Source organism: Anomaloglossus baeobatrachus, chromosome 3, assembly GCF_048569485.1.
Source record: "Anomaloglossus baeobatrachus isolate aAnoBae1 chromosome 3, aAnoBae1.hap1, whole genome shotgun sequence".
NCBI classification, from domain to species: Eukaryota; Metazoa; Chordata; class Amphibia; order Anura; family Aromobatidae; genus Anomaloglossus; species Anomaloglossus baeobatrachus.
This window is the reverse complement of record NC_134355.1, coordinates 583,698,827-583,712,560: the sequence shown is the minus strand read 5'-3', so window position 1 is coordinate 583,712,560 and position 13,734 is coordinate 583,698,827. Positions and strand designations below refer to the sequence as shown.

Here is a 13,734-nt window from a genome sequence, read left to right as displayed (position 1 = left end):
TACACACAGCCCTGGTTCGTTTTCTTCAAAGGCGCTCTCCCACTGTGACACACAGATCGCTGTGTGTGACAGCGAGAGAGCGACAAATGAAGCGAGCAGGGAGCAGGAGCCGGCGTCTGACAGCTGAGGTAAGCTTGTAACCAAGATAAACATCGGGTAACCAAGGTGGTTACCCGATATTTACCTTAGTTACCAGCCTCTGCAGCTCTCACGCTGCCTGTGCTGCCGGCTCCGGCTCTCTGCACATGTAGCTGCTGTACACATCGGGTTAATTAACCCGATGTGTACAGCAGCTAGGAGAGCAAGGAGCCAGCGCTAAGCAGTGTGCGCGGCTCCCTGCTCTCTGCACATGTAGCTGCATTACACATCGGGTTAATTAACCCGATGTGTACTGTAGCTAGGAGAGCAAGGAGCCAGCGCTCATTGTGCGCGGCTCCCTGCTCCCTGCACACACAGCTAAGCGGTGTGCGCTGGTAACTAATGTAAACATCGGGTAACCATACCCGATGTTTACCTTAGTTACCAGTGTCCGCAGCTTCCAGACGGCGGCTCCGTGCAAGCGCAGCGTCGCTTGCACGTCGCTGCTGGCTGGGGGCTGTTCACTGGTCGCTGGTGAGATTTGCCTGTTTGATAGCTCACCAGCGACCATGTAGCGATGCAGCAGCGATCCTGACCAGGTCAGATCGCTGGTCGGATCGCTGCTGCATCGCTAAGTGTGAAGGTACCCTTAGAAAGAGTTAATGCAGTAAGTCAATATTTGCAGTGTTGACCCTTCTTCTTCAGGACCTCTGCAATTCTCCCTGGCATGCTCTCAATCAACTTCTGGATCAAATCCTGACTGATAGCTGTCCATTCTTGCATAAGCAATGCTTGCATTTTGCCAGAATTTGTTGGTTTTTGTTTGTCCACCCGTCTCTTGATGATTGCCCACAAGTTCTCAATGGGATTAAGATCTGGGGAGTTTCCAGGCCATGGACCCAAAATCTCTATGTTTTGTTCCATGAGCCATTTAGTGATCACCTTTGCTTTATGGCAAGGTGCTCCATCATGCTGGAAAAGGCATTGTTGGGCGCCAAACTGCTCTTGGACAGTTGGGAGAAGTTGCTCTTGGAGGACATTCTGGTACCATTCTTTATTCATGGCTGTGTTTTTAGGCAAGACTGTGAGTGAGCCGATTCCCTTGGTTGAGAAGCAACCCCACACATGAATCTTTTCAGGATGCTTATCAGTTGGCATGAGACAAGACTGGTGGTAGCGCTCACCTCTTCTTCTCCTAATAAGCTGTTTTCTTCGGCGCTCTATTGGGAGACCCAGACGATTGGGTGTATAGCACTGCCTCCGGAGGCCACACAAAGCAATTACACTAAAAGTGTAAGGCCCCTCCCCTTCTGGCTATACACCCCCAGTGGGATCACTGGCTCACCAGTTTTCTGCTTTGTGCGAAGGAGGTCAGACATCCACGCATAGCTCCACTGTTTGTAGTCAGCAGTAGCTGCTGGCTATATCGGATGGAAGAAAAGAGGGCCCATATGGGGCCCCCAGCATGCTCTCTTCTCACCCGCGGTGGTGCTTGTAAGGTTGAGGTACCTATTGCTGGTACAGAGGCTGGAGCCCACATGCTGTTTTCCTTCCACATCCCCTGGAGGGCTCTGTGGAAGTGGGATCTTGCCGGCCCCCAAGCCCTGGGGCCGGGCTCCATCCACAGACCCAGAGAACCTGCTGGATTTGGAGCGGGAGTGCCGTTCAGGGACAAGGCCCTGCAACTTTCAGGTACTCTGTGTCCCCGGCAGGCACGGACACTCTCAAGGCTTGCTGAGCGTTATAGTGCGCCGGGGACAGTAGCGCTGTGCGCTGGGGTTAGGTCACTGCAGCTTTGCTGAGTGACGTTTCATGTTGGGAACTACTGCGCCGACCGCTCCTGGAGCGGCGGCGCAGCTGCGACTTGTAGTGCGCCGGGGACTTTGCGCCGACCGCGCTTTTACGGCGGCGGCGCTTCTAACTTTAGCCCCCGGCTTCTGCGGCCTAGCGCCGCTTCGTTCCCGCCCCCACCCTGTCAATCAGGGTAGGGGAGAGACGCTGCTCAATTGACAGCGCCGAGGGCTGGAGCTTTATTTACATGCTCCAGCCCTCTCACTAGGCACAGGGGGAAGCAGACTTCCCGCTCTTCGTCGGTGTACGCCCAGGGCCCGCCCCCCCTCTCCACAAGGACGCCGGCAGCCATTACACATGCGGTCTGGCTGGGGAAAGGCAGCAGGCTCTGGGAGACCCAGACTAGAGGGATTTCTGGCGTCCACACACCGCTCCTAAGCGGGCGGTAAGCAGCACAGTAGTGCTGGCCCCTCTAGTGCCTCAGTGTTATATTAGTGTACTTTTTTCTTGGTACCATATATATATATATATTTATATAGTGCACTGTAAGGTCGCTTCTTGGCTGGACACCCTGTACTGCTCTGAGGAGGCAGCAACATGTCATCCGCAAAACGCAAGGCTGCCAAGGCACGGGCTGTGTACACTGTTTGTACTGCATGTGGGGCTGATCTACCGGCAGGCTCCAATGACTCACATTGTGTGCAATGTTCAGTCCCAGTGGCACTTCGTCAGCCAGAGCCTATTGTGGTGGTAGCCCAGGCAGAGACGCCTGTGAACCCTGCCCCGGTGACGGGGACAGACTTTGCAGTGTTTGCTGATAAAATGTCTGTGACTATGACAAAAATCCTGGAGACCTTGCAGGCCAGGCCAGTTCCTCAGACCATGGACACTGCTGTGTCTATGCTCTCCGGTCCCCCTCAGTTGGAACTAATCCGTACTTCAAGGGGGTCTCAAGCATCACAAGCTGAAGTCTCTGACTGAGATGACAGTCCCAGGCAGCCTAAGCGAGCTCGCTGGGAAAGACCCTCGACGTCATCACACTGCTCAGGGTCTCAGCGAGAAGAGTCTCTCTGTGATGAGACTGAGGACGGTGATCAGGATTCTAATCCTGAGGCCCCTCTCAATCTGGATGCCCCTGATGGTGACGCCATGGTTAATGACCTTATATCGGCGATTAATAGACTGTTGGATATTTCTCCACCAGCTCCTTCAGCAGAGGAGGCAGCTGCACAGCAGGAGAAGTTCCATTTCCTGTATCCCAAGCGTAAATTAAGTGCTTTTTTGGACCACTCTGACTTCAGAGAATCAATCCAGAAGCACGACGCTCATCCAGACAAGCGTTTCTCTAAACGTTCTAAGGATACCCGTTATCCTTTTCCCTCTGAAGTGGCCAAACGCTGGACCCAGTGTCCAAAGGTGGATCCCCCAATTTCCAAGCTTGCGGCTAGATCTATAGTCGCAGTAGAGGATGGCGCTTCACTTAAAGATGCCAACGACAGACAGATGGACCTTTGGTTGAAATCTGTCTATGAAGCTATCGGCGCGTCGTTTGCTCCAGCATTCGCGGCCGTGTGGGCACTCCAAGCTATTTCAGCTGGTCTGGCACAGGTGGATGCTATCATGCATCCAGCAGTACCGCAGGTGGCGTCCCTAACTTCGCAAATGTCTGCGTTTGCGACCTATGCTATCAATGCTGTCCTAGAATCTACGAGCCGTACCTCTATGGCGGCCGCCAATTCTGTGGTTTTGCGCAGAGCCTTATGGTTAAAGGACTGGAAAGCAGATGCTGGTTCCAAAAAATGCTTAACCAGCTTGCCATTATCTAGAGACAGACTGTTTGGTGAGCCATTGGCTGAAATCATAAAACAGTCCAAGGGTAAGGACTCTTCCTTGCCACAGCCCAGAGCAAGTAAACCTCAACAGAAAAAGTGGCAGTCGAGGTTTCGGTCCTTTCGAGGCTCGGGCAAGGCCCAATTCTCCTCGTCCAAAACGACTCAGAAAGGACAAGGGAGCTCAGATTCCTGGCGGGCTCACTCACGCCCCAGGAAAGCAAATGGAGGAACCGCTTCCAAGGCGGCTACCTCATGACTTTCGGCCTCCTCCCTCCGCATCCTCGGTCGGTGGCAGGCTCTCCCGCTTTTGCGACATTTGGCTGTCACAGGTCAAAGACCGGTGGGTAACAGACATTTTGTCTCGCGGGTACAGAATCGAGTTCAGTTCTCGGCCTCCACTTCGGTTCTTCAGAACCTCCCCACACCCCAACCGAGCAGATGCCCTGCTGCAGGCGGTGGACTCTCTAAGAGCAGAAGGAGTCGTGATCCCTGTCCCCCCTCAGGAACGGGGGCGAGGATTTTACTCCAATCTCTTTGTGGTTCCAAAAAAGGACGGCTCCTTCCGTCCTGTTCTGGACCTAAAACTGCTCAACAAGCATGTGAACGCCAGGCGGTTCCGGATGGAATCCCTCCGCTCAGTCATTGCCTCAATGTCCCAAGGAGATTTCCTAGCATCAATAGACATCAAAGATGCTTATCTCCACGTGCCGATTGCTACGGAGCACCAACGCTTTCTACGCTTCGTGATAGGAGACGACCATCTTCAGTTCGTGGCTCTGCCATTTGGTCTGGCGACAGCCCCTCGGGTGTTCACCAAGATCATGGCAGCAGTGGTAGCAGTCTTGCACTCTCACGGACACTCTGTGATCCCTTACTTGGACGATCTACTGGTCAAGGCACCCTCTCAGGAGGCATGCCAACTCAGCCTGAATTTTGCACTGGAGACTCTCCAGGCGTTCGGGTGGATCATCAACTTCCCAAAGTCAAATCTGTCACCGACCCAATCACTAACGTATCTTGGCATGGAGTTTCATACTCTCTCAGCGATAGTGAAGCTTCCGCTGGACAAGCAGCGGTCTCTACAGACTGGGGTGCAGGCTCTCCTTCAAAGTCAGTCGCACTCCTTAAGACGCCTCATGCACTTCCTCGGGAAGATGGTGGCGGCAATAGAGGCGGTTCCGTTTGCGCAGTTTCATCTGCGTCCACTTCAATGGGACATTCTCCGCCAATGGGACGGGAAGTCAACATCCCTGGACAGGAAAGTCTCCCTTTCCCAGACGGCCAAGGACTCTCTGCAGTGGTGGCTCCTTTCCACCTCATTATCACAGGGAAGATCCTTCCTACCACCGTCCTGGGCGGTGGTCACGACAGACGCGAGTCTGTCAGGGTGGGGAGCAGTGTTTCTCCACCACAGGGCTCAGGGTACGTGGACTCAGCAGGAGTCCATCCTTCAGATCAATGTTCTGGAAATCAGAGCAGTGTTTCTTGCCCTACTAGCCTTCCAGCAGTGGCTGGAAGGGAAGCAGATCCGAATTCAATCGGACAACTCCACAGCGGTGGCATACATCAATCACCAAGGGGGGACACGCAGTCGGCAAGCCTTCCAGGAAGTCCGGCGCATTATGATGTGGGTGGAAGCCACGGCCTCCACCATATCCGCAGTTCACATCCCCGGCGTAGAAAACTGGGAAGCAGACTTCCTCAGTCGCCAGGGCATGGACGCAGGGGAATGGTCCCTTCACCCGGACGTGTTTCAGGAAATCTGTCGCCGATGGGGAAGGCCGGACGTCGACCTAATGGCGTCCCGGCACAACAACAAGGTCCCAACCTTCATGGCACGGTCTCGCGATCAAAGAGCTCTAGCAGCAGACGCCCTAGTGCAAGATTGGTCGCAGTTCCGGCTCCCTTATGTGTTTCCACCTCTGGCACTCTTGCCCAGAGTGCTACGCAAGATCAGATCCGACTGCAGCCGCGTCATACTCGTCGCTCCAGACTGGCCGAGGAGGGCGTGGTATCCGGATCTGTGGCATCTCACGGTCGGCCAACCGTGGGCACTACCAGACCGACCAGACTTACTGTCCCAAGGGCCGTTTTTCCATCGGAATTCTGCGGCCCTGAACCTGACTGTGTGGCCATTGAGTCCTGGATCCTAGCGTCTTCAGGCTTATCCCAAGGGGTCGTTGCCACCATGAGACAGGCTAGGAAGCCCACGTCTGCTAAGATCTACCACAGAACGTGGGGGATATTCTTATCCTGGTGCTCTGCTCAGGGAGTGTCTCCCTGGCCATTTGCATTACCTACCCTTCTTTCTTTCCTGCAATCTGGGTTAGAAAAAGGTTTGTCGCTCGGCTCCCTTAAAGGACAAGTCTCGGCGCTATCCGTCTTTTTTCAGAGGCGTTTGGCACGCCTTCCTAAGGTGCGCACGTTCCTGCAGGGGGTTTGCCATATTGTACCCCCGTACAAGCGGCCGTTGGATCCATGGGATCTGAACAGGGTACTAGTTGCCCTCCAGAAGCCGCCCTTCGAGCCTCTGAGGGAGGTTTCACTCTCTAGACTATCACAGAAAGTGACTTTTCTAGTAGCGATCACATCTCTTCGGAGAGTGTCTGAGCTAGCAGCGCTGTCTTCCAAGGCTCCCTTCCTGGTCTTCCACCAGGACAAGGTAGTGCTGCGCCCCATTCAGGAGTTTCTCCCGAAGGTGGTATCCTCTTTTCATCTTAATCAGGATATCTCTTTGCCTTCGTTTTGTCCTCATGCAGTTCATCGGTATGAGAAGGATTTACATTTGTTAGATCTGGTGAGAGCACTCAGAATCTACATTTCCCGCACGGCGCCCCTGCGCCGTTCGGATGCACTCTTTGTCCTTGTCGCTGGTAAGCGCAAAGGGTCGCAGGCTTCTAAGGCCACCCTGGCTCGATGGATCAAAGAACCAATTCTTGAAGCCTACCGTTCTGCTGGGCTTCCGGTTCCATCAGGGCTGAAGGCCCATTCTACCAGAGCCGTGGGTGCGTCCTGGGCATTGCGACACCAGGCTACGGCTCAACAGGTGTGCCAGGCAGCTACCTGGTCGAGTCTGCACACTTTCACCAAACATTATCAGGTGCATACCTATGCTTCGGCGGACGCCAGCCTAGGTAGAAGAGTCCTGCAGGCGGCAGTTGCCTCCCCGTAGGGGAGGGCTGTCTTGCAGCTCTAACATGAGGTATTTCTTTACCCACCCAGGGACAGCTTTTGGACGTCCCAATCGTCTGGGTCTCCCAATAGAGCGCCGAAGAAGAAGGGAATTTTGTTACTTACCGTAAATTCCTTTTCTTCTAGCTCTTATTGGGAGACCCAGCACCCGCCCTGTTGTCCTTCGGGATTTTTGGTTTGTTTGCGGGTACACATGTTGTTCATGTTGAACGGTTTTCAGTTCTCCGATGTTACTCGGAGTGAATTTGTTTAAACCAGTTATTGGCTTTCCTCCTTCTTGCTTTTGCACTAAAACTGGTGAGCCAGTGATCCCACTGGGGGTGTATAGCCAGAAGGGGAGGGGCCTTACACTTTTTAGTGTAATTGCTTTGTGTGGCCTCCGGAGGCAGTGCTATACACCCAATCGTCTGGGTCTCCCAATAAGAGATAGAAGAAAAGGAATTTACGGTAAGTAACAAAATTCCCTTCTTCCAGATGTCCCAAACAATCGAAAAGGGGATTCATCTGAGAAAATAACTTTACCCCAGTCCTCAGCAGTCCACTCCCTGTACCCTTTTCAGACTATCAGTCAGTCCCTGATGTTTTTTCTGGAGAGAAGTGGCTTCTTTGCTGCCCTCCTTGAAACCAGGCCTTGCTCAAGCAGTCTCCGCTTCACAGTGCGTGCAGAAGCACTCACACCAGCCTGCTGCCATTGCTGAGCTAGCTCGGCACTGCTGGCAGTCCGATCCCGCAGCTGAAACAGTTTTAAGATACGGTCCTGGCGTTTGCTGGTCCTTCTTAGGCGCCCTGGAGCCTTTTTGGCAACAATGGAAGCTCTCTCCTTGATGATGCGATAGATTGTTGACTGAGGTGCAATCTTTGTAGCTGCGATACTCTTCCCTGTTAGGCCATTTTTGTGCAGAGCAATGATGGCTGCACGTGTTTCTTTAGAGATAACCATGGTTAACTGAAGAGAAACAATGATACCAAGCACCAGCCTCCTTTTAAAGTGTCCAGTGGTGTCATTCTTACTTAATCATGACTGATTGATCACCAGCCCTGTCCTCATCAACACCCACACCTGTGTTAATGGAACAATCACTAAAACAATGTTAGCTCCTCCTTTTAAGGCAGGAATGCAATGATGTTGAAATGTGTTTTGGGGGTTAAAGTTCATTTTCTTAGCCAATATTGACTTTGCAAGTACCGTATTTTTCGCTTTATAAGACGCACTTTTGTTCCCCCGAATTTTGGGGGAAAGTAGGGGGTGCGTCTTATAATCCGAATATACGGGACGGGGGGTGTATATATATATATATACAGAGTCCAGTGGAGGTGCGGGCAGCTCTGGAGCGGTGCTGGGGACTGCTTGGGGCTGGGAGCGGCAGCGTTTGATCTCCTGCTCCCACTCATATAATATGCACAGCCGCTGTCCATCAGAAGCGTGGTGCTGAAACTGCATCGCGCTGATGGGCTGGGGAGCTGTGCATATTGTCTGCCTGTGCTTACCTTTGATTGCACAGGAACCCCCCTCCCCCTGTGTTAGATATGGCCTCCCGTGCTGCCCATAGTAAAATAATAAACTCTTTACTCACCTCCTCCAGCTTCTGCCCGTCTCCCTCCTGCTGGCTGTGATTAGGCATGCAGAGATATCTCTCTCTGCTGTCCTGATCACATGACCTCCACTAGAACTAGGAAGTAGGAAGTGCAGGAGACAGGAGGAGTTCAACCCCGAGGAGGGACACACGAGACAGGACTGTGCTGCAGAAGGTAAAGAGTTTATTATACTAAAAGCAGCAACATGGGGGCGATATGTAACAGAGGGTGATGTCTGCCTGCCACAGTGGCCCTGTCTGCCTGCCACAGTGGGCCTGTCTGCCTGCCACAGTGGGCCCTGTCTGCCTGCCACAGTGGCCCTGTCTGCCTGCCACAGTGGGCCTGTCTGCTTGCCACAGTGGCCCTGTCTGCTTGCCACAGTGGCCCTGTCTGCCTGCCACAGTGGCCCTGTCTGCCTGCCACAGTGGCCCTATCTGCCTGCCACAATGGGCCTGTCTGCCTGCCACAGTGGCCCTGTCTGCCTGCCACAGTGGCCCTATCTGCCTGCCACAATGGGCCTGTCTGCCTGCCACAGTGGCCCTGTCTGCCTGCCACAGTGGGCCTGTCTGCCTGCCACAGTGGGCCTGTCTGCCTGCCATATGATGATGTGTGTCAGCCATAGCGGAAATGTGGCATCACTGGGGGACGTGTTCAATATAAGGTGGCCATATCCAGATTAAGGGGGCTAATTTTAGGATGAGGGGGCTATGAGGGACATATACCTTATATTATTTGTTAGACGGACACTGGCATTATAAGACGGACCCCATGTATTAAAAAATTCTCTATTCCTTCACCAAATTTGGGGGTGCGTCTTATAATCAGGTGCGTCTTATAAAGCGAAAAATACGGTAATTGCTGTTAAGCTGATCACTCTTTATGACATTCTGGAGTATATGCAAATTGCCATTAGAAAAACTTAAGCAGTAGACTTTGTAAAAATTAATATTTGTAGCATTCTCAAAACTTTTGGCCATGACTGTAGAAAAAAACCCAAATTTTGTCTGGTATGTTTTGGTTTTCTTTACGGAAATTTTTATAAAAACTAACAAAAAATTGTGTCTTTCTATATAGATGGAGTTTGCTCCCAGAATGGTAATCCGTTAGACAATTACCTCATGTCCTCCCCACCTGACAATATCACTTTTGATGCTCCTTCCCTTGATGTGGTGATTCTTTTAAGGGTCCTTCATGCCATCAGCAGATACTGGTATTACCTGTTTGATGTAAGTTATGCTACAGTCACTTTGCAGGTTTACCTTTTAGTTATCTCAAAGGGGTTGTTTGTTAAATTAGCTCTTCCCCCAAATATGTGATGTGTAATAATTCGGGGACTATGTATTTTGTTTCTAAAGAGGTTTTCGCACAAACAGTATTAGTTTTAATTAATAGATCTTCGAATAATAATTTAAAAAATTAAATGTGTTTAAAATTTTTTTCCTGTGTGGAGATAATCTTATATATGTGTCCCTGCTATGTACTGTGTAATGGCCGTGTCTGACCGTACAGGGACATGGTCTGATCATACCACATCTCCTGGGCAGGGGAGGAAGTAAAAAAGTATAAAAACATTACAGCACGGGATCACAGATAATAATTTTCTTTGAGGTAAAACATTTTTAAAAATTGGGAAATGTTTTACCTCACAAAAAGAATCAGCTATGATCCTGTGAACCCTTGTTGTGCTGTCTGTTTACTCTTTTTTGCGTCCTCCCTGGCCCAGGACACAGGACCATGGGGTTATGCTGCTGTCACTAGGAGTCTGACACTAAGTAGACAGAAAAAGTTAGCTCCTCCCCAGCAGTATACACCCCGAGCCGGAGGCGGACTCAAATCAGTTTTTGCTTAGTGTCGTAGGAGGCTGATGTGGGCCAACTCGGCCCCCTTCAGTCACTTGTTTTCTTGCGTATTTTTTTCATTTTTCTCGGCGACGCTCGTCGCTCTCATCCCTGTTGTCTTCTCTTTTTCTGCAGGTGTCGTTTATTTTTCCCTCATCCTTTCGCAGCCCTGTGGGTACCACTCCCCAGGGTCGCAGAGGCTTGAGACTTCGGGCCCTCTCCCCCGTCCATTCCCGTGGTACCACTCCCGGGTTTGCGTGTGGGGCAGAAGCTTCATGTGCACCCCTGATCCACCCTGCGGTATCACCCCAAAGGGTGGACGGGGCTCGGCAATAGGGACTGGACCTCGGATTTTATGATGGGGCCCGCAGCGCGGTCCAGAGGGGCTCCCACCCCCACCGGCGTCCACCTCCCTGCCTTCCCCACTTCTACTCCCCTGGAGCCCGCAGCCATTCCATCGGTGTGTGGAGCACACAGGGACATGTCCAGAGCTCTCTGCCTGCACACCGGACAACGCTGATGCGGCGCGGCGGATATCAGGTAGGATGCTCATCTCCTACCTTCTCCTCCTCGGGCAGCAGCAGAAATGTAGGCCCCGGTCTCGGCCTACACGCCCTGCGCCCCAGCCACGTCCCATCAGTCGGCGGAGAGCACCGGGCCCGCGCGCAGAGCTCCCTGCCGGCACACAGGACTTCCGCGGATATCAGGTAGGACACCCATATCCTACCTCCTCCTCCTCGGGCAGCTGCAGAAATTTAGGCCCCAGTCTCGGCCTTGACGCCCTGCACCCCAGCCACGTCCCTCAGTCGGCGGAGCGCATCGGCACGCGCGCAGAGCTCCCTGCCGGCACACATGACATCGCTGCTGCGCCGCCACTGTTTTCAGGTAGGACCGCTGGTCTCTACCGTCCCTCGCTCCGGCGCTCCAAAATTTAGGCCCCGGCTGCGGCCTTGTCTCCAGCGTCCCAGGCCCGTCCCCCGCTGCAGCGCTATTGGCCGCCGGCCGTTCCGTCTCCGCCCTCCGCTCAGCCCCAGGCATCACAGTAGGGGTGGTGGGTGATCTTTTTCCCGCTCTCCCGCACTCCAGCCTCCTTCAGCGTCCATTTTAAAAAAAAAAAAATATTCCCAGTCTGCGGATTGCTGAGGCTGCAGCAAACTTTATAATCTGTGATCCACATACTCTCTATTTTCCATGAACAGACAGCATAACAAAAAGAAAAAGAAAAACAGACTCAAAAGATAGTGTTTTCTTTATCGTTCCTTTGGGAGACCCAGACCATGGGTGTTTAGCTTCTACCTCCGGAGGACACACAAAGTACTACACTTAAAAGTGTAGCTCCTCCCCCTGAGCTTATACACCCTTTGGTGAGCAGACCCAGCCAGTTTATTGCTTTGTGTTCAGGAGGCATACATCCACACATGCATTCTCATATGATTTTTTCCTTTTGGAACGAGATTGAAGAGTGGGGTCCACGTCTGGACCCCCGGCATGTCCCTTCTCACCCCACTGTGTCGGCGGTGTTGTAAGGTTGATTCCTAGGCTGGAGCCTTTACATGCCGTGCTCCTTCACCATCCCTCCTGGGCTCTGGCTTGAAGTGGGAGCCAGCACGGTCTCCATGCTTGGCAGGAGACCGGTCTCCATCCGCAGCCCTTCAGGACACTGCTGGACCGGAGCACTCATCCCCAGGAACTTGGCCCTGCGTCTCAGCAGCTAAGTACCTGAGACGTTTAGATTTCGGGGTCCCTGTACTTTATTGTTGGGGGAGAGTGTGCTTATTGTGTTTACTGACATTTCCGGCGGGTTCTCTAGCTGTCGCCTGAGAACCGCGCCGATGGTGCCTGCGCGTCGGCCGCGCCGCTTAAATTTAGGCCCCGGCTTCGCCGGAGGCCTAGTTTCTGTTTCACTGCCCTCGCATGTCACTCATGCAGAGGGACAGTCTCGGCTCCTCCCGGCGGCCGTTCTGTACAGGGGAGGGACACTCCCCACTGCAGTGTGTGTCCCCTCCCCTGTAGGTCTCTATGGCCCTCCAGATCCCGCTCCTCAAGCAAGTCCCGCCCCCTCTCTTCGCTCCGGCGGCCATTTTCTCAGCGTTCTCTCTGCGATCAGTCATTGCAGCGCTGGTCTGCAGCATCTCTGCTGAGGTGCTGTGTTTGGGGGTCCGGGCTTCGGGATCTGGAGGGCACACAACACCGCTCCAGCGGTCTGGTAAGCCACAACCGGTCTCCGGTTGTGGACCTCTGTATATACTCTCTGGGGTTCATTCTCTGGCAGAGCCCCCACTCCAGCAGCATGTCTCACACGAGGAGCAAGGCCCCAAAGCTTTATGCTGTATGCGCTGCATGTAAGCTCCTGCTGCCAGAACCGAGCACCTTCCCACATTGTGATGCCTGCTCTAACTTGGCGGTGCCACAGCCTGAAGTCTCACCCCCAGTGGTTTCTCAGGCTGCTCCTGCTCCTGTGACTGAACCCCCGGCTCGGGTAGAATCCTTTTCTAGGTCTATCTCACAGTCTTTTGCTGAGTCCATGGGACTTCTGTCCAGGACGTTGATGAATATGCATCAGCCCCCTTCACAGGGTGCCTCTGCTGCTAGGAGTCCCTCAGGACCGGAGCTCACAGAGGATTCATCATCAGGGCCCAGACCCCGTCCTCCTAAGAAGAGACGCAGGGTTCCCTCTCCCTCCTCCTCCCGTGGCTTTGATTCCAGAGCTGACTCGCTGGATGAGGAGGATGCCTTCACAGGGGGTTCGGAGGCTAACTCCATGTGCCCCATTGATCTGTCCGAAAGTGACTCAGATCTTAGTGACTTGATTGCTTCTATTAATTCTGTACTGGATCTCAATCCGCCAGTATCAGAGGAGCAACCCTCTCTGGCAGAAAAGCACCAGTTTACCTTGCCTAAGAGAGCAAAGAGTGTGTTCTTTAACCACTCCAGTTTTCAGGCCGCTGTGACCAAGCCCAGGGCCTGTCCTGACAAGCGCTTCCCAAAGCGTGGTTCTGATGACCGTTTTCCCTTTCCACCTGAGGTGGTCAAGGAGTGGGCTCAGTCCCCAAAGGTAGACCCTCCGGTGTCTAGGCTCGCAGCCCGGACCGTTGTGTCGGTGGCTGATGGCACTTCCCTTAAGGATTCCACTGACCGCCAGATTGACCTTCTGGCCAAATCCGTGTATGAAGCGGCGGGGGCCGCGTTTTCTCCGACTTTTGCAGCAGTGTGGGCTCTCAAGGCCATCTCTGCTTCTCTGGAGGAGATGCATTCCCTCACCAGGGAATCTATGCCCGAAATGGATGCCTTAACTTCCCAAGCTTCGGCCTTTTCATCCTATGCCATGTCTGCCATGCTGGAGGCTTCTCACCGCACTGCGGTGGCTTCGGCTAATTCCCTCGCTATCCGCAGAATCTTGTGGCTTCGAGAGTGGAAGGCAGATGCTT

The 13,734-nt window shown here is 53.2% G+C and overlaps 1 protein-coding gene across 1 annotated transcript in view; it reads left to right on the top strand.

Annotated features, from left to right (window-relative positions):
• The window catches only part of LOC142296903 (E3 ubiquitin-protein ligase TRIP12-like), a 498,462-nt gene that overhangs the window by 381,651 nt on the left and 103,077 nt on the right, over nt 1–13,734 (top strand). Inside the window, exon 27 of the mRNA XM_075341010.1 lies at nt 9,543–9,694. Within this exon, the coding sequence (XP_075197125.1) occupies nt 9,543–9,694 (152 nt within the window). The remainder of the gene's footprint in view (nt 1–9,542; nt 9,695–13,734) is intronic.